The sequence below is a fragment of the Planococcus citri genome, chromosome 2, assembly GCF_950023065.1.
Source record: "Planococcus citri chromosome 2, ihPlaCitr1.1, whole genome shotgun sequence".
In the NCBI taxonomy this organism is placed as follows: domain Eukaryota; kingdom Metazoa; phylum Arthropoda; class Insecta; order Hemiptera; family Pseudococcidae; genus Planococcus; species Planococcus citri.
Genome location: NC_088678.1, coordinates 27492270 through 27511416, shown reverse-complemented (window position 1 = coordinate 27511416; position 19147 = coordinate 27492270). Strand labels below are relative to the sequence as shown.

General features: G+C 37.1%; 1 protein-coding gene across 5 annotated transcripts in view; it reads left to right on the top strand.

Moving 5' to 3' along the window:
- LOC135835299 (tetratricopeptide repeat protein 28) overlaps positions 1 to 19147 on the top strand; it is a 127708-nt gene that overhangs the window by 29924 nt on the left and 78637 nt on the right. For 3 of the 5 annotated variants that reach the window (XR_010556856.1, XM_065349483.1, XM_065349485.1), the window contains one exon: positions 16311 to 16568. Coding sequence is in view for 4 of the 5 variants with exons in the window: in XM_065349483.1 (XP_065205555.1) it covers positions 16311 to 16568 (258 nt within the window). In the remaining variant the exon portion in view is untranslated. Of the gene's footprint in view, positions 1 to 15050; positions 15185 to 16161; positions 16218 to 16310; positions 16569 to 19147 lie in introns of those variants that run through there. The other 2 variants (XM_065349484.1, XM_065349486.1) reach the window with 2 other exon arrangements.

Sequence of the window (19147 nt, the reverse complement as noted above, 5' to 3'; positions counted from 1 at the left end):
AAGTTTAAACCAAAGAGGTCGTCACTTGAGCCTGAGTATGTTGAAAAAACAACCAACACGTCAGCCGAGATAGTGACTGAGTCAGATGGTGAAGATTACTTGATAACTAAAAAAGAGATGTTTGAAAAGACAAAAATTCCTAAAGTGCCGAGAATAAACAATAGACCTATCACCAAAGTAATCGAGGAGCTCACCTCTCTGGATGTGAAACTCATCCCAGAGTGGCAAAATCAAGTAAAAAACGTGTGTAAAGAGTGGTCAAAGAGAAAAGAAGCAGAGGCGAGTCAAAGTGAGAAGAAAAAAGATGCTGAGTCAGAGTTGTCAGGCACAGGGGCAAGCCCCAAACAACGTGAGAAGGTGGCTGTTCATCAAGCTACAAACGAGTTGCAAAAAGTAGGTAACTCTGTTTCACAAAAAGTAGACAGTGTCATTGACGAGAAGCGGACTGATCCTGAGAAGGTTGAGCCTCTGGTGAAGAGCCAGATAGAAAGTTTTGAGAATGCAAAAACCTGTGTAGTACCGCTGGTGTTCGCGGATATCAAGCTGTATACCCAGCTGGATTCAGGCGCCACACCTAACATCATATCAGAGAAGTCTGCTAATAAGTTGATGAATGAATATCCTGATTTAGTCGAATACATCTACCTGAAAAGAGTTCTACAATGTTGTATTGCTAACAACCAAGTAGTTAGAACATGGCGTAAGGCGTTAGTTTTGCCATTGAAGTTCGGTGCACATAAGATAAAAGTGCCATTTTTTGTAATGCCAGGAGACAATCAATTATTGTTAATTGGCACCAAGTCGTTGGAGAAGCTAGAAATCAAAACTAATCTGAAGACTGGTAAAGCTTCTTGTAGGCCACCTGGTACAAAGAGAAAGGAAGAGCTAGCTTTTGCCACAAGAGACGAGTACAGAAATGATGAGCTTTATACTAACCGAATTGAAATTGTAGACGAATACCAGCAAGAGACGACAGAGGTAGTGGCCAGAGCTGACCTTGCAAATTTTTTTCGAAAAGATGGCCTACCACCAGACGATGGTCCTGAGATTTTTGAGAAGAATCTCAAGAGATTTTTAGGCGAGGCAGTCCGAGAAGGTAGAATAACCAAGGCAGAGTCAGATGAGGCACTCGAGGAGCTACTCAAATTTAAGGATATTTTCAGTCGTTATCCAGGCACATTTACTGGGGCACAGGTCAAATTGAAGTTCATTGACCCTACCAAAATTCGAAAGTTTCATGGCCCAAAGTATAATCCATCAAATCGTCAGTTAGAGAAGGTCAGGCGAGCATTAATTGAGATGTTAGAGCAAGGTGTTGCCGAGCCGTCTGACACTACTTATATCAACCCTTTGGTTCCAAACGAGAAGAAAGATGGTTCCATAAGACTCTGTTTGAACCCTGTAGAACTCAACCCTATTTTAGAGCCGAATTATAATGAGGCGGGGTTGCTAGATAGAATTATTACATCAGACGGAGACGCAAAGTTTTTTTCAACTTTGGATTTTACAGCCGGATTCTGGCAGCTTGTGCTAGATCCAGAGTCGCGTAAATATTGTGGGTTCCAGGTTGATGGTAGAGTTTATCAGATGATCAAACTCCCGTATGGCCTGAAAATTTCATCTGCAGAGTTTGTTAAAATGATTAATTTGATTATACCCGATATGCCCGGAGTAACGAAGTATGTAGATGATTTACTTTTGAGGTCATTGACATTCCGAGAGATGCTCAATCTTTTAATCAAGATTTTTAGTATTTTGCGTGAGCATGGGCTCAAATTGAATCCGAATAAGTGTAAATTTTTTGCCAGTTCGACTGACCATCTTGGGTTCAACTTGGCTACTGGTAGTATTCGTAAACAGAGTAAAAAGATCGAAGGCTACTTAGAGTTCATAAAAAAGAAAACTTTGAGACGAACTGGAAAGGTCAAGTTGGGAAATGTGCGAGATGTGTTGTCGCTGATAGGCTTAACTGGAATTTATAGTCGCTTTATACCCAACTACCAAGATATTGTGAGACCTTTGTACAATCTTACGAGAAAAGGCGTTCCATTTAATTGGGGTCCAGAGCATGAGGCGGCGGTTGATAAATTAACAGAGGAGTTTACTAAAGATTTCGAGTTGATGTCTCCAGTTGAGGGTGAAGATCTGTACCTCGACACAGTCGCTACAGAGGACTCTATGAATGGAGTACTGTACCAAAATATCAACGGAGAAGATAAAATAGTAATGTTTGCGAGCAGTGCTTTTAAACAGCATCAAAAGAACTATACATTGATAGAAAGAGAGATGTACTCTATGGTGAAAATAATCAACAAACTTCAACTTTGGTTACATGGTAGGCGAATACACGTAAGAGGCGATCTCCAGTCAGTAGTGCACAAGTTCACCACTCTGGCGAAAGTGCATCGCAAAGCTGCTGGCTGGATAACAGAGTTGAACTGTTATGACTTGGTGTTTGATCTCAAGCACAAGGTCAGAGGCGCTTGGTATGGAATTCAGGCTCCGGAGCTCACTATTTATCAGACTGAATGGACAAACATGATTCCCGAGAGAGTGACTTTTGTAGATTTGATCAAAGACGAGATCATTGAACACCTGAGGCGCTTGGATATTTTCCAAAAACGAGATCGAATGTGCAGCAAGATAATGCGCAAACTGAGTGCAAATGAGGTTGATATGACCGCGAAACAGCTTGAGTCGAAGAGAAAGCTCCAAGCTAAGTACTCAGTTATTAAAGAGAAAGATCTTGATCTGCTATATAGGAAATTTAAAGATGGTTCTAGAATTCCAGTGATGCCTGATGAGCTCTTCAGGGATACGATCGTATACTTACACGAGACTAGAGCCCTGCGCCGCCGCGCCACGCCGCCGCCGCCAACAATTTTTCAATGATTTTTTGCGCCGCCGCCGCCGCACTGAAAATATTTTTAGCAGCCGCCGCCGCCGCCGACTAGTTGTTCGGCTGAGCCGGCTCAATAGTCAATTTCACAGAAATAAAATGGAATGGAATTGACCAAAAAATAAATGAAATGATAAAAAAAAGAGTAGTGGCATTTTTTGTTGAGTGATTTTTACTACGAAGGCAACAGAAACTCGAATTGAAAGATAAGAAATCCAATATAAAATGGTCGTTGCCGGGTAGCGCTTGCGCTGTGTTCTCATTTTCAACCATGTGAGTAGCTGTTCCTGTTTTTTCTCGTAATCGTTGAATTTGTTCTATTTATGTATTTTACGAAATTAATATTATGGCTGATTTTGATGTGAAGTTGTGTTTCAACGAAGAAAATAAACACAAATTTGATATTATTTTGAGCAATAAAACAGGCAATGACAGCCCAGCATGGAAGTATTTCGGTACTCTTACTTTCAATGGTAAAGTAATATCAGAAGGGAAGAATTTTTGCAAACCTTGCTTAGATAAAGTTCAGCGTCCTATCAACACAACTCAGAAAAACTCCAAGTCTAAAGGTTCCAAAACCAAAAGTTCAGAGTAAGTACTGCTGTAATTTTTGAGAGAAATCAGTAAACAGTAATGCACGTTATAATGGTATCATTTGAATAATAAATATTCGCTTTTCTATTTACATTGTGCAGGTTCTTCATTAAATCATATAATGTTAAAACTAGCACCGGAAACCTCATTCGACATCTAGAAGATGAACATTCCATTTCGATTCAGTCAACAAAGAGCAAGCAATCCACGTTAACAGTTACAGATTTTTTCAAATTCAAACCGAAGAAGTCGGAACTATCAACCTCAAAAAAGAACAAAAAAAAATTAGAAGAAAAGTTTTTGTTAGGGCGACAGCTCGCATTATGGTTCTGTCGAGATTTACTACCATTTTCTCTCGCAAATGGTGATGGTTTTATCACTTTCATGAATGTATGTACAACGTTTGTTTTAGAACATTTTTATCATCGTAACAGACACGTAAATTTTGATTTTCTTCATCATTATTTTACAGAGCAGAGGAGTTAATTTTACGCAAGATGCCATCCCTCACCCAACTACAATCATGCGTAATGCTTTGACTGATGTCTATAAAACTTTAAAAACTGAAATATTATCAAATATGAAAAGTGATTACGGAGCTTTAACATTCGATACATGGACAGATAATTATAGACGTCGGAGTTATATTACTTTTACGTTTCATGAAATTGTGGACTTTGAACTACGAAAATACACGTTATGTACAAAAGTTATTCCTGGTAAGTGTCTCTAGAAAGCTTTCAGTACCTACAATTAATAATACCCTACGCCCTACGTTTTTTTGAATTACCTAATCGTAATCGTTATCAATATTTTAGGATCTCATACTGGCGAGGCAATTTCTAAGGAAGTAGCATCTGTCCTTCAAGCTTTCAACATAAACGATGCCTCAAAAATATATGCAGTTACTGATGCCGGTCCTAATGTTGTGAAAGGCGGTCGTTTATTGAACATGATCAGTCATAAATGTTTGGGCCATGGTCTTCATAACTTGATCATGGTGGATGGTATCAAACCAATTCCGGATTTGGATAATCTAATTCGACTCATGCGTAAAACTGTAACTGCGGTTCGTTATCGAGCTTCAAATTTGGAGGAGATGCAAACAGCTGATCAAAATCGGAAAAGCAATGTTGCTAATTTTAACGTGTCCATTTTTGAGGAGGAGGAATTTGAAGAAATTGTTACTTACGATTTGTTGGATGATGATTTATTCGAAGAAGAGACCGCCAATGATGTTAATGTCAATAAGAACGTTGCTAATTCTACTGCTACAACTACTGTGAAAACCGATTCAACCACAAGATGGCACAGTCTGCTTATTATGCTCGAATCCCTTCAAAAAAACCGATTTGCCGTGGAAAACCTTCTCCGTGATATTGATTCGGATATTTTGATACAGAATAAACACTGGAATTTGGTTGACGAACTGATAAATTTGCTTTCGAGGTTCCGAACGTGCGTTGAGCTATTATCTCAAGAAAAGAATTGTACTATCAACCTGGCATTGCTTCTATACTCAGATTTAAAATCAATCATCAGTGAAACGTCGAAAACAGATTCACCAATAATTGAACAAATGAAAAAAGAAATGCTCAATAACCTGGATAAACGATTTCCATTGACTGATCTGGTGATCCTAGGTTCGTTATTGGATCCGAGATTTAAACACCTTGAAATGATTGATACGTACCTGGATACTTCATGCAACACCAAAGAAACTTTCCTAAAGGAGGCATTGAAAAATTATGTACAACCACGAGCTGAAAACAACGCTGCTACGAGTACAGAAAAATCGAATACTGAAGAAACTACATCTGCTTTGAAAAATAAGAATTCAGCGTATCTTTCCAAACTGATTGAAAAGTACTCGTCAAAAACTGATGCAAATGATTTCGATAAACAAATCGAAGCAGAATGTGCTGCCTATCTAAAACTTCCGGTGGGAGAAGCTTCCGAAAATGTATTGAAATTTTGGAAAAACAATCAAACAACGTTTCCATTTCTTTCTCAATTGGCAGCTCGAATTCTATGTGTACCTGCAACGAGTACTCCAAGTGAACGTGTATTTTCGGTAGCTGGTACATTGATCAGTAAAAAACGTTCTGGACTTCATCCGAACAACGTAAATAAAATTATCTTCATTCATGATAATTTTGAGTTGGCTAAACGAATTATAGAAAAACGGTAGGTAATTTTTGAGTTTCAAAAACCTTACATTGAATGACTTATTTGCAAATTTAATTTAAAAACGTATTTATTTTACAGAGAATTCGAGCCAAATGATGATCCTGAAAGTGAAAATGATGTCGAAGATGACGAAATCGATACGTTGTAATCTTAGTGTTGTTGGTTGTTTTGTTAGTTTAGATGTTGTAGTAGGAATTCAATTCCGGATGTCTATTCATTTGTCCTTTCGTACCTTGTTCGATGTTAAGTTTTAAGTTCGTATTTTATTGCTTTTACCTACAGGTTACATATGTACGTAATCTGTTGTCGAATATTTGATTTTTGTGTGGTCAAGTTTTCTCAGTTTTCTCTTCTTTTTTTAACTCGTTTTTTTTTACTTACTTAATTCGATTATTACTCGATGTTCCTCTAGGAGCTTAAATGCTTCTGTTATGCTTAGCATTAGTCTTTTTTTTACATACCTACTTGATTCGTTTGTTACCTACTCAATGTTCCTTCAGGAGTTTATGTACTTCTGTTAAAACGTTCAATGTTGAGTTTTAAGTTCGTATTTGATTGCTTTTACCTACATATGCGTACGTAATCTGTTGTCGAATATTTGATTTTTGTGTGGTCAAGTTTTCTCAGTTTTTTCTTCTTTTTTTAACTCGTTTTTTTTTTACTTACTTAATTCGATTATTACCCAATGTTCGTTTAGGAGCTCAAGTGCTTCTGTTATGCTTAGCATTAGTCGTTTTTTTACATACTTGATTAATTTGTTCTAATTCTAATGTCATTTTATCTACCAATTGATGACTGACTTTTACTTAATGAGTGAATTTATTACCATGTTTCTTCTGGGAAGGTTGGGAAGGGTGTCAAATGTACCTCTGAATTATAATTCTGCCAAAATTTCAGCTTTGAAGGGCAAATTTTCAGGTTTTTTAGCCGGCTGAGCCGCCGCCGAGTAAAATTTTAGCCGCCGCCGAAAACGCCGGCTGGAAGCGGCTCCGCCGCCAGCCACAACGTTGTGCTTGCTATAGCCGCCGCCGATCATTTCGTCGTCGGCGCAGGGCTCTACACGAGACGTATGGCCATATTGGTGCCAATAAGTTGGAGGCAGTTTTTAAGAGATTGTATTACTCTCCAAACATTGTGAAAACCACCAGAATCATTACTAGTGAGTGCATCACTTGCAAAAAGAATAAAGGGTACAGTGAGAAGAGGCGCCTCCAGTTTTCGCAAATAGAGTCGTTAACCATAGCCGATGTCCTCTCTGCAGACCTCTGTGGGCCTATTGCCAATGAGAGTGGAGAGCCAAAGTACCTCTTTGTTGCCAAATGCGTTTTTACTTCAAAGGTATGGATCATACCACTGGAGAAGACTCCAGCAGAGGAGGTTGTTAAGGCAATGGAGATGGTACTAAATGAGATTGAAGAATTGGGCTATAAAGTGAGAAAAGTAATAACGGATAATGGTAGCCAATTCACTAGTGCTAGTTGGAACGAGATGCTCAAGAGCCATGGTATACGAGTAGGACATACAACTGTTTACAACCCACAGTCGTCTCTAGTTGAGCGCACCATGCGCATAATAGGCGATCGTTTAAGAGTTAAGCTTAATAATGAGGCGGAAGATAGCGAGTACACCCATCATGGATGGCATGTACACGTGAAGAGAATAGAGTCAGAGATTAACAATACCCCCACCGAGATAGGTGTTAAACCAAACGAGGCGTGGGGCATCGAAGATGAATTCTCTGCCAATCTGCCTACTAAGTTGGTTAAATTGAATCCGAAGTACTTGCTCAAGAAGTTACAGCAAGACCAGCTAGAGAAGAATCCCCGATCTGTGACGAGTGAGACACTCATGGAAAAACCCATGGAGTTATCAAACCTGATTAGAGACGAAGATGGCTATTACTGGGCAGCTGTAGATGGAGCTTGCTCCAACAATGGCTCCAGTAATGCCATAGCCGGAATTGGAGTAGCGTGGACACCCTCTGGAGAATTTAATGTCTCAGAGAGGATTACCCACCCTCGATATCGTAATTCTAACAACCTTGCAGAGGCGATAGCTTTGACTACAGCTATGAAAATCATGCTTAAGATAGGTGTTAGGCGAGCTAAGATTTTTTCGGACTCCTGCTATCTCACCACGGCCATCAACTACAATGTTGAGAGGTGGAAGCAGAATAATTGGAAAAATTCGAGTCGCAAGCCAGTGGTGCACAGAGAAATTTTTCAAGAGATCTTAGATCTCAAAGAGAAGTTTGAGAAATTTGAGCTAAAGCATACGCCAGCGAGAAGTTTTGACCGTAATAACCATGCCGCAGATAAGCTTGCCCGTAAGGCCGTGTACACGCAAGAGCTGCTGGCCCTCAGAGTCGATGAAATGTCCGAGCAGCAGGCGTTACTTTCTTTCATCAGAGAAAAAAGAAAAATTCAAAGAGATAGAGACGAAGTAGCTTTCTATAAGCTCAAAGGTGATCCCATTTGCTATGAAGAAGGCGAGCTTGTAATGTTAACAGAGCACCGCCAAAGCTCCTATGATAAGGGAGTCTCAAAAAAGCTTTTCCCAAAACGACATGGGCCCTACATGGTAATGAAACATGTAGGTGATAATGCATACAGAGTACGAAGCATAGCTAACGAGGCGGATGAGCAAATAGTCAATGCAAGGCAAATGACCTTGTATTTAAACCTTGAGCAGCAAGAGAAGTTTAAGAGTGATCCTAAGTTGAAGTCAAAGTCTGACACTAGACCTCTGATAGAGAAGATCAAAGAGAAGGTAACACCGAAAGAGATTGTGAGACAGGAAATTGATGAAGAGGAAGATGAAGACGAGTACGAGGTCATTAACCCTGAAGTGCCTGACCAAGCTGCAGAAAGAGCCGCGCGCCAGATAGCACGAGAAATGCGGAGAAAAGAGCTGGAGGAGCGTGAGGTCAATGACCAGAAACTGCGGGAGTTTCAGAAACTCAAGAAAGTTGCAAGACGAGAACTCAGCTCAGCTGAAAATGATAAAATACAGACGTGTATAAAGAAAGCAGTTGGTATCAGAAAACAGGCTGATCAAATACTTGAAGATGCTGAGTCAAAATATAAGCTGAGGAGTCGTAAGAAAGAGACGATACCAGCAGGTGAGTCACAAGAACGAGGTGACCCTGCTGACTCAGCAGAAAAGAGTAGAAAGAGAAAGAAAAAGAAAACAGCAAATTTTATAGCACTAGAGAAGCTAGACGGATACCAACGAGTCATGTTTGTAAGATTTTTTGAAAATTTTGATGATCTAGTTGAGTAGAGAAGCGAGAAGTTTTCTGGAACTCCAGCATTTTGCATTTTTTGCGAAATGTTAAAATATTTTAGCCTTATGATTTAAGTGTTTTACAATTTTTTTTATATTTTAATCTTCTCAGCTCACTGTGAGAGCCGGAGGTGGATGTGAGAAAAGTGCAGAGTATTTATACAGACAAATGAGGTGCCTGCTTAGAGAGTCAGCTACGAGACGAATAGAGGTGCGAGCTATACACTATCTGCAGTACTCCATTGAGTAAGAGGTGAAACTAAAAAAGAGTTACCCTCTGAGGTGCTCCAAATAGAGAAGTGGAGAAGACTCCTAGAGTTGATCAATGGAGGCGAATAGAGTAGCACCACTGTGGTAATCGCAGGCAGACGAGAAGATTTTTTTTACCATTTTTAATTTTTTTTACAGGTGTTTTAAAAGTTTTAAATTTTCTGTAATTAAGGTAAAAATTTTGTATTTTTTTTGTGAATTATTTCAAATTTTGTAATTCTTTTTTACATGTGAATGTTGTAATTTTATACTATTGTATTCTTGTATTATTTATGTGTATTTTTCGCGAAATTGTCGTAATTTTAAGAAGTCCGTTCTGCCAGGGTCTATTATTCTTGAGGTGCGACTAATTAAGGTATTTATTGAGCGATGAGAAGTTAGGTCTTCTCTGACCAGCGAAGCGGGGCAGTGGGTCCTCCTTACCTCTACAGACGAGTAGTGAGTCGTTTTTTGAGGCTTCGTGCCCAGAGTAACCTTTGGTAACGCGGGTCCCGCACCTAGGGGCATAATGTAGAGGGTAACGGAGGACCGGAAGTGCTCAGGTAGCTAGGGAACTTTATGCCCAAGCTCGTGGCTGCACTGAGCTCCGGCTCAGCGCAATCTGGTGGATTTATTCCTCCGAGCCACGAATGGATTTGGCTGCCGTGTATGCTTTGCAGTTTCCTAGAGTCGTTGAGAGTAGTCGCTCCTTTCACGAGTACGTTATAGGGAACGCCCATAAGAGCAGAACGGCATACTTTGTATGTGTAGTAAAAGTATCAGGTATTACCTGCATATATTTAGTATGTCTGGTTTAATTGAATATCAATAAATGGTTGAAAGAATTCATTGTTCTTATTTGTTGTATGAGGTTAAATGAGACATACGAACTGTTTGAGAGAATTGGGGGGAAGAAAGCCGGACCTTCCCAGAGTAGCAGCAGGAACCGTAGATATTCTCTCAACAGCACGAGGGGTCTTCGATTTTTTTCAATATCAGATCATAATATAGAGGTCATCAAACGATTACGAGTGACGCAAACTGGACATTTTTTCGATTTTTTTTGGCGGAGCTGTGGTGCTTCAAAGTTTTTCAAAATGACCGAAAATGGAAAATTTCAGTTGCAAATTGCTCCGGTTATACGTGGTATAGAATTTCGAACTTTTTTTCAAATTGTAGTACTTTGAGAGGGTAATTGGCGAATGATGTAAAAATCAGCGTTACCACTTCCAAAAACCTAAAAAACTCGATTTAAAAACTTACAATTCGAATATAACCATGATCTTGGCGAGTAAAAAAATTCTGCAAAAATTTTCAGTTTTAGTCCTTTCTATGTAGAAAAACATATCGAATAATTGAACTGGCATTTTTTTTCATTTTCGAGAAAAAAATTACAAGTTTTACACTTATTGCAAAAATGCCATCAGAAACCTAAAAAATGAAAATTTTTGCATTTTTGAGGTATTTTACCAGTGTGTAGATGAACATGTGAAAAAAATCCCCCTCCCCCCCCCTTTGATAACGAATTGACGAGAAATACCATTTTTCCTACAATAATTTTAAGAGTGAAACATCGTATTGAAAAAATTTCGCCGCCGTTTTAAACAAAAGTAGGAACTTAAAAAATGAATATTCACCAATGAGACGGACATGTAAAAAATCTGCCCCCCCCCAATTTCCGCCGATTTGGCACGAAATGACCCAGCTACGTACATATATGTTTTTTTTTTCAGTGTAAAAATATAGAAAAATTATGAAAATTGGAACCAATATCAATTTCTCGAACCAAATTTTAAGATTTCAAGCAATTCGAACTTCCAGCCCAGTTTTCAGTCTGGAATGTTTTTTTTGATCAGCAGATTTACTTTCGAGGAAAAATTTTAAATACATAAAGAAATTTTTGTTCATAGGGCATTTGTAAAATTTTCTAGAATTGCTGTATTTTGTCCAACACTGACGCATCGGATCCAAATTTCACTATTTCGAACCATTCTGGAGATCAAAAAACACACTTGAAGTTTCCGCCTGGAAATCGGATCATTTGCGAAGCTGCCCTGCTTTTGGCTGAAATTGTCGAAGTTTTTGATTTCTGTCAAAAACAGCAAAAAGTCTCGGTTTTTGTCAAAATTGTCAAAATTGCCAAAAAATGTTGTTTCGGGTGTCTAACGGTCATGAAAGTCATGAAAAGTTATGAATAAGTCATGAATTTTGCTCGAAACACTTGAAAATTTTTAAAAAGCCCATAAAATGAACAAAATCAAGAAATTTGTTCAAAAAATCAGAAAAATGAAATGAACTGAATACCTACTTGCCTACAAATTGAAAAAAAATGTCCTCGCAGTTCCAAGTTATTTAATTTTTTTGTTGGGGGGGAGGTGGGTATTTTCATGCGGTAAAAATGTAAAAAATAGCTCATGGAAAAGTCATGATGTTTTGTCTGGGAATTTTGTTAAACAGTCTGAAATATTAATAAAAATCGTGGCTTACTTTTTAAAAAATTTCAGATGTCTTGATTTTTTACTAAAATTGTCAAAGACTCGCTTTTTGTCTACAATTTTTCGTAGAAAAGTTACTTTTTTGCCAAAAAATTACAGAAGAGTTTCACTTTTTCAACAAAAATTACAAAAGGTAAGGTAGATACTTACAGTACCTATCTTGTTTTTACCAAATTAAAAAAAAAAAAAACTTATTTTCTAAAAATGCCAAAAATTGTCAAGAAGTCTCACTATTTCACTAAAAATTACAAACAAGTAAGTCTCAATTTTTTTCTAAAATTTGCTTCAAAATTTCACTTTTTTGCCAAAAATTGTAGAAAAAAGCTCTGTTTTTTGCTAAAATTGACGAAATCTTGATTTATTTTTAGCCAGTAATTGCTGGTGAGCCGAACGAAGTTCATTGACCCGTCTGACCAATCTCCCAAGGTCGTCTGTCGGCTTTTCTGGCCCCTCGAGACTGTTTTAGTGCCCATCTGGCCGTCCAAGGTCGTCTGTCTGGCTTCTGAAAATCATGCAATGACTTGTCTGTCTAGTCTCTCAAGGTCGTCTGCCTGCCTTTCAGTATTCTTAAGGTCATTGACCCATCTGTCTGACTTCCTAAAGTTGTCTGTCTGTCTGTGTGGCCTCTTAAGGTTATTGATCCGTCTGGCACCTAAAGTTCGTCTGTCTGGCCTCTGAAGACCGTCTAGCTGTCTGGCGGGATTCCAAAGGTCATTGACCCGTCTGTCTGACTTCCTAAGGTTGTCTGTCTGGCCTCTGAAGGTCACTGACCTGTCTGTCTGCGGTCTCGTGGTCGTCTGTCTGCATGTCTGGCCTTTCGAGGTTTCACTTCCCAAGGTCATTGACCTGTCTGTCTGACTTGCTAAAGTTGTCTGTCTGTCTGTCTAGGTCTGTCTGTCTGTATGTGTGGCCTCTTAAAGTTATTGATCCGTCTGGCACCTAAAGTTCGTCTGTCTGGCCTCTCAAGGCCGTCTGGCTGCCTGGCGGGATTCCTAAGGTCATTGACCCGTTTGTCTGTCTGGCCTTTGAAGGTCACTGACCTGCCTGTCTGCTGTATCGTGGTCGTCTGTCTGCCTGTCTAGCCTTTTGAGGTTTCACTTCCCAAGGTCATTGACCTGTCTGTCTGGCTTCTCATGGTCATCTGACTTTTTTTCTGGCCTTTTAAGATCATTGACTTGTCTGTCTAGCCTCTCAAGGCGGTTTTCCGCCTATCTGGTCTCTAAAGGTCAATAACCTGTCTACCTGTTTGGACTCATGACGTCATTGAGTCGTCTGGTTGACCTCTTAGGGTCGTCTGTCTGCTTCAGACCTCTCAAGGTCGTGTGCCCGCTGGCCCGGTTTCACAAGTTACCCAATTTTGATCTGACCAGGTACGGCCAGGCATTTTCATCCTAACCTGGTCTTCAGCCTGATCCGGACCGAGCTTGAGCTCTATGCTGAAATATTTTTTTCACATTAAATTTTGTTCACGTCTCCTAACGTTTTTGGCTAGTTTTTTGAACTTTTTTGGTTGCCAAAGTTATTTTGAGGGGGGGGGGGGGGGGATCGAGTACGAGCTCTGATTTATGTTAATCTATGTATGTATATGTAAATATTAAGTATTATGTGTGTGGGGAGTGTAATGTTATTATGTTATTAATATCAGGAAAAAAAACGTTTTCCCACCCCAAGAGCAGGTTTCATATCAAGTTGGAGTGATTTTCTCTATGTTTGCGCAGGTGCTTTGACGTCGTAGACAAGAACCCCCTCTCCTTCTTCATCAGTTGAAACATGCTGTACCCAGATGTGTTCCTAACTGCACTGAAACCTTGTTTTGAAATTTCACTCTAAAAGCGACGACTGACTTTCCTTTATACCACTGCACTCCTCTAAGGTCTTAGAAAATTGCTTTTAATCGATACGACCAACTATAAATCATACGATTTATGATTAGAGTATATAAATAAAATGACGTCACACGTACAGGTGCCTATGATACGTATTTATACACCTACTGTATAGTGGTATAATTGGTTTTCTTCCTGGTTTTTTTCCTCTCGTGAGTCGAAGTCGTGGTGATTTCTGACCCACTTACATTCCGATTGACATATGATTTACAGCAGTATCCGCGCCATCACCATCATAATAATCATCATCATCATCGTAGTCGTCTGCAGCACAGCAGCAGCAATCGCTATGTACGATGCTCGTGTGTAGACCCAACAGTGGCGCGAGGCGAACTCTTCAAAGTCGTAACTTTTTATTGTTGTGTGTAAAAGAGATATTTAGATTTTCTGCTGGGCAAGGTACGGGGTATGGCGGCGTTGAATACGGCGAGATCTGATAATAGAATCGATTTGAATTAATTATTAGCGCTATTAACGCCTACAATAATGTATTCACCGGGGCAATACCAGTCAATCATGAGGCGAACAAGCCAACAAGATCGTAAATCGTACCAGAAATGATGTTATAAATGTTACTCAACCGCGCCGCGCTGACCACTCTGTGAGCGATAGTTTCAACTTTGAGCCAAAGAAATTGCTTACGAATTGAATGTATGTACAATCAGACTTTCGCTCGAGTTGTGTTGGGTTTTGTGTATGTGAAAGGCTGCAGGGGTATTGCAAAAGTGTGTGGATTTAATTAACGATGTTGCTGTGGTGAAGAAAGCGTGTAAAGATAGATTGAGAAAATCTTGAGGGGGTTATTTTGAAAGGAGAAACTTTTAGAGGCAATTTTTGCAAGAGTTGAAATTTTTTTCGAATATTTCAATATTAATATTCTCATTTAATAAAGTTGAGTTTTTTTTTATTCTTGCTCACATTATTTCAAAAAAAAAAAAAAAAGTCCACTAGAAAGATCCAATCACACTTTGCAGGAAAGTTTATTTTATGTTCTATAAAAAGTACAATTTTTATCTCATTTTTTTCATAGGACCCTCACTTTTTCTCAAGTATCATTCTTGATAGAAAATTGAGAAAAATTGAGAAATTTCATCTCATGGAATCCTTTTTTTAAGACGAAGATGGTCTATGTTCGAATTTAGGGGAAATTTCGATGCTTTTTGATACTTTATGGAGGAAGAAAGCTGGAAAAAATTCAAAAATATAAAAAAAATTAAAATCCTGGAGAGCCAGAAAATTCTTCCGAAAAAAGATGGAAAATTGAACAGATTTAATTTACTGTTCTAAAAGTATGTACTTTTGAAGCTTTTCTTTCAAAATAAGCAGCATTGTGAAAACCATTGTTAAGTATCTACAGGTTTCTCATTTTTTTTTGCTTTCCTAGTTCAATTTCTACCACATTCTCTTTATTTATTAAATTGATAACAATTCATTGTATTGATTTAGATATTCATTATTGTAAACTTGAACATCGTGGAACAAAATTCACATTCTGGTTGTGGAATGATATTTTCATTGTTTCTTGCTGGAAATTCGCCTTTTGAAAATCATTGTTTACTCGTCCGGCCATTCGACGTCGTTCTCAGGTGAGAACTGAGAATTAATCGCATTTTATTACGTTGTTAATATCGAATGAATTACTTTTACGACGGTTGTGCGAGCGAACTTGATCTTAGATTTAAAAACAATACCACGAATTTATGCAGGTATTTTGTATCCACGAAAGAAAGGTGTAATTATCCCGTTACAGTATTTTTTCCTTCTTCTTGGTCGCTATTAAACATTCGTTCTTAGATCATATTAAAATAGCTGGCAGTTTTATTTAATTTTATTGGTGCTAGAGTTGTATGGTAAGGTACCCATGTGGAGGATTTATAATCGTATAAAGAATTCATCTAACGTAATAAAATAGTTTTTACGAAGTCCAGCTTCGGAAGCTGAATATGAAATTTGATACGGTTTAAGTATATATTCGCGCGTTAATAAAATGATTCGAGAATTTTTTTAAATGGGTTTTTATTGTTGATACAGGGTGTTTCGAAGTTGTCGTTGTTCTTTTTTTTCAACTTTATTTAAATAGCGAGGAGTATACCTTAATGCCTTATGCCAAAATCCTCATGTTAGAATGTATGTTTATTACTATCAAGTTTAATGTCTTAAATTACGCCATGATCAGATTCAAAGACTGGCAAAAGGTCAATGTTTTATGTCTTAATTTTTTTTCCACATTTGTGTATAGTATTGCTTGCGAGTATTTCATTATTACGAATCACCCTATATATGTCCTATACTTACTTATACATATACTCAAATGGACCTATTTTAAATGCTAATTGAATAACCTTCGATACGGTCAAGGCGATTAACGAATATGAAAATAAATAAATAAACATTAAAAAGGCGTAGCCTCGGACACACACACTATAAGAAATATTTCGAATGCGAGGAACAATTCAAGATAAGAAATTATCATCATTTTTTTTTCTGACAGAACAAGAAATACAAATTATTTCGTGGGCTATACGCAATAATGGTGGTTTTAATGGGTAAGACGTGTTATTGGCTCGAGTCCACGTGCGGTATGATTAATAAGAGCGATTTTTCGGTGCCGCATCATAGGTGTGTCTGGCGAAAAAATAGTCTCTTATCGATTGATTTTAACACCAATGTTCTAATATGGCTTTTTTCGTGTGATTTTTTTTTGTCTCGTAGGTGGAACCTGAAGGTACATCCTCGTTGCCAGCAGCAAGTAAAGCCTTATTCCTTGAGAAAGTACGCCAGTCAAATGCAGCCTGCCAGGGTGGTGATTACGCCAAGGCTGTTGCCTTGTACACAGACGCATTACAATTGGATCCGACCAATCATATACTGTTCTCGAACCGATCGGCAGCTCATCTTAAAATGGGACAGTTCCAACAAGCGTTACAAGATGCCACCAAAGCCAGGGATATCAACCCTAAGTGGCCTAAGGTATGGTGTATTATCGTTTAGTTTAGATTTGGTAGAAATCAAAAGTGGTTATGGGAAAAAGGAAATCTATTTGGGAAAGGTCTTCCTTCGCTTGAACGTTTCCTTCAACTCAGAAAATGCTTAAATTTTTTGTTTTAAAAAAAATATATGCAAAAAACACCAATTGATCCAATTAAACTTATACTCGTATTTCATTCAGAAATGGTAAAAAAAATTCAGATGTTAAATGCATTAGAATTTTTGTTTGAAATTTTATTCCATTATACTTTCGTACTAAATTTTCATTTGCTTGCTGCCCTCTGTTGAAAGTTTTTTGCGAGGAACTTTTTTTTTTCATGCAAAATGGAAAATTTTACAATAATAATGCAACTTTTAAAAGTACTTAGCTGCAGTAAAAATATAAAAGAAAATCATGGGGGAATCCCTACTCAGAAAATAAGTTCATTAAGCAATTCGGTAAATTGAGTACTTACTAGTCAAAGATATAAACCACTGGTTTTTTACATAAAAAAATAATGATGTTTCATTTCTTAAATTATGAGTTTTCTAAAGTTGTTGCCATAGCTCGCTCGGACCAATCTCTTTCTGTTTTCAAAAATCAAAATCCCAAAGAAATATTGTTGTTTAAATTTGGGAAAATTACTTTCTCAAATCAAAAATGTTGTTTTTGATTTTTTTCAAACTTATAACTGATTTTCTAAAATTTTTACCCTCGCTTCGCTTTGGCTGATTTGGATTCTATACGTGATATATGTACTTAGTTCAAATTTTCAAGCATTTTTAAAAATAGTAAAATTAACTTTAGAAACTCCAGTTCAACCAAATCGATTAAAAATCCAACTTTTTGTGCAAAATTATCGATTTTAAAAATTGAAAGTTTTTTACCCTTTAATTTGCCTATAATATGTTCTTTATTACCTACCTACAGTGTATTCTGTATTACATATTTGAATTTTTTTCTGAAATTTTTGTTTTTTCTCCCATCATAAATACTCTTACCTAGAAAATCGGCTCTTTGAGTTCAAAATTTTTTCTCAGTGCTGAAAAAAGTTTTGAAACAATTTTTTGACTTTTTACTGAAATTTCAACCTATTTTGATAGGTCACATGATACCTTTTTGAAAAATTCTAAAAATCATGAGGTTCATGACCCAATTTGAGACTCTAAATTATTCAAAAATGTTCAAAAATCATTTTCGTCGAAATATTTGAATTTTTTGTAAAATTTTAATCCATCTTTTGATATACGTAGATCGCTCAACGTTTATTCAAGAATCTCAAAAATCGTGATCCAATTTTGGGGTTAATATTCTACAAAAATACTCTAAAAAGATTTTCTTCGAAAAATTTGAACTTGCATTTGAAATTTAATTCCATTTTGATAGTTCGCATGAAATTTTTTCGAAAATTTCAAAAATCGTGATCGTGACCCAATATTTTGGATGTTCAAAATAAGTTTTCGTCGAAACATTTGGATTTCTAGTGATATTTTAACCTATTTTGGTACATCGTATGACATTTTTTCAAAAATTCCAAAAAATAATGACGATTCCAGTTGCAATAATCGTCAAAAATGTTCAAAAAACATTTTCATTGAAATATTTGAATTTTTTGCCAAAATTTAACTCATTTTGATGGTCTACATGTAATTTTTTCAAGAATTCCAAAAATCATGTCTCAATCTTGAGCTCAAAATTCTTAAAAGGGATTTTCGACGAAATGTTTGAATTTCTTAAGAAATTTTAACCAAAATTGTTTGGTCACAAGGTCACTGTGAATGATTTTACAGCAGTTCATTTCATTTCAACTCGAAATTGGAGAGTACGCAATTTCAAAATTCGGTTGTGACTTATTATGCCTTGTTTTTTTTTCGAATTTTGTTCAGGTAACGCCATCTCTAAAATTTCAGTCCTACAACTTTTGTGGAGACCAAAATACGATATTTTAAAATTTTGAGGCAAGTTTTGTAAGTTTCCCGCCCTTTTTACTTTTCCGAGAGTTGGATTCAAAACTTGAAAGTTTCTGTTTTTTTATTTAACTATACATTTGGACGCCATTAAAAGACTTTTTCTTTTAGTTTTTTGAAATTGAAAAAAAATGACTCCTTTTGTACGAAAAACTACGTAACCAAAATTTTTAGAGCCAAAATTCTTTATGTGAATTTTTGGAGATTTTTTGGATTTTTTTCTAATCTAACGAAACTAATCATGTAAAGAATTACTTCATTTCAATCCCTTTTTTTTAAAAAAAAAGAAGGAAAAAACTACAACCATGATTCAGGAACTTTTAGCGAGTTTCCAATTTTCCCCTGAAACACTTTTATTGGTGCTTACAAGGGAACCTCTTGAGGTGTCACTCACCGATTTGAACAGAACTGCGATTTTTGGAAAGAGCATTGTCTAAAACCCCCCAAAAACAAATTTTCAGCTGCACAAGTTCAGAGCTAAATCATTGTCTAAACTACAACATTAAAGATTCATCCCCTGGACCTGATGAAATACACCCTCACATGTTAAAGTACCTTTCAGACACTGGAAAAGAAGATTTACTTCAGTTATATAACAAAATTTGGACTTCGGA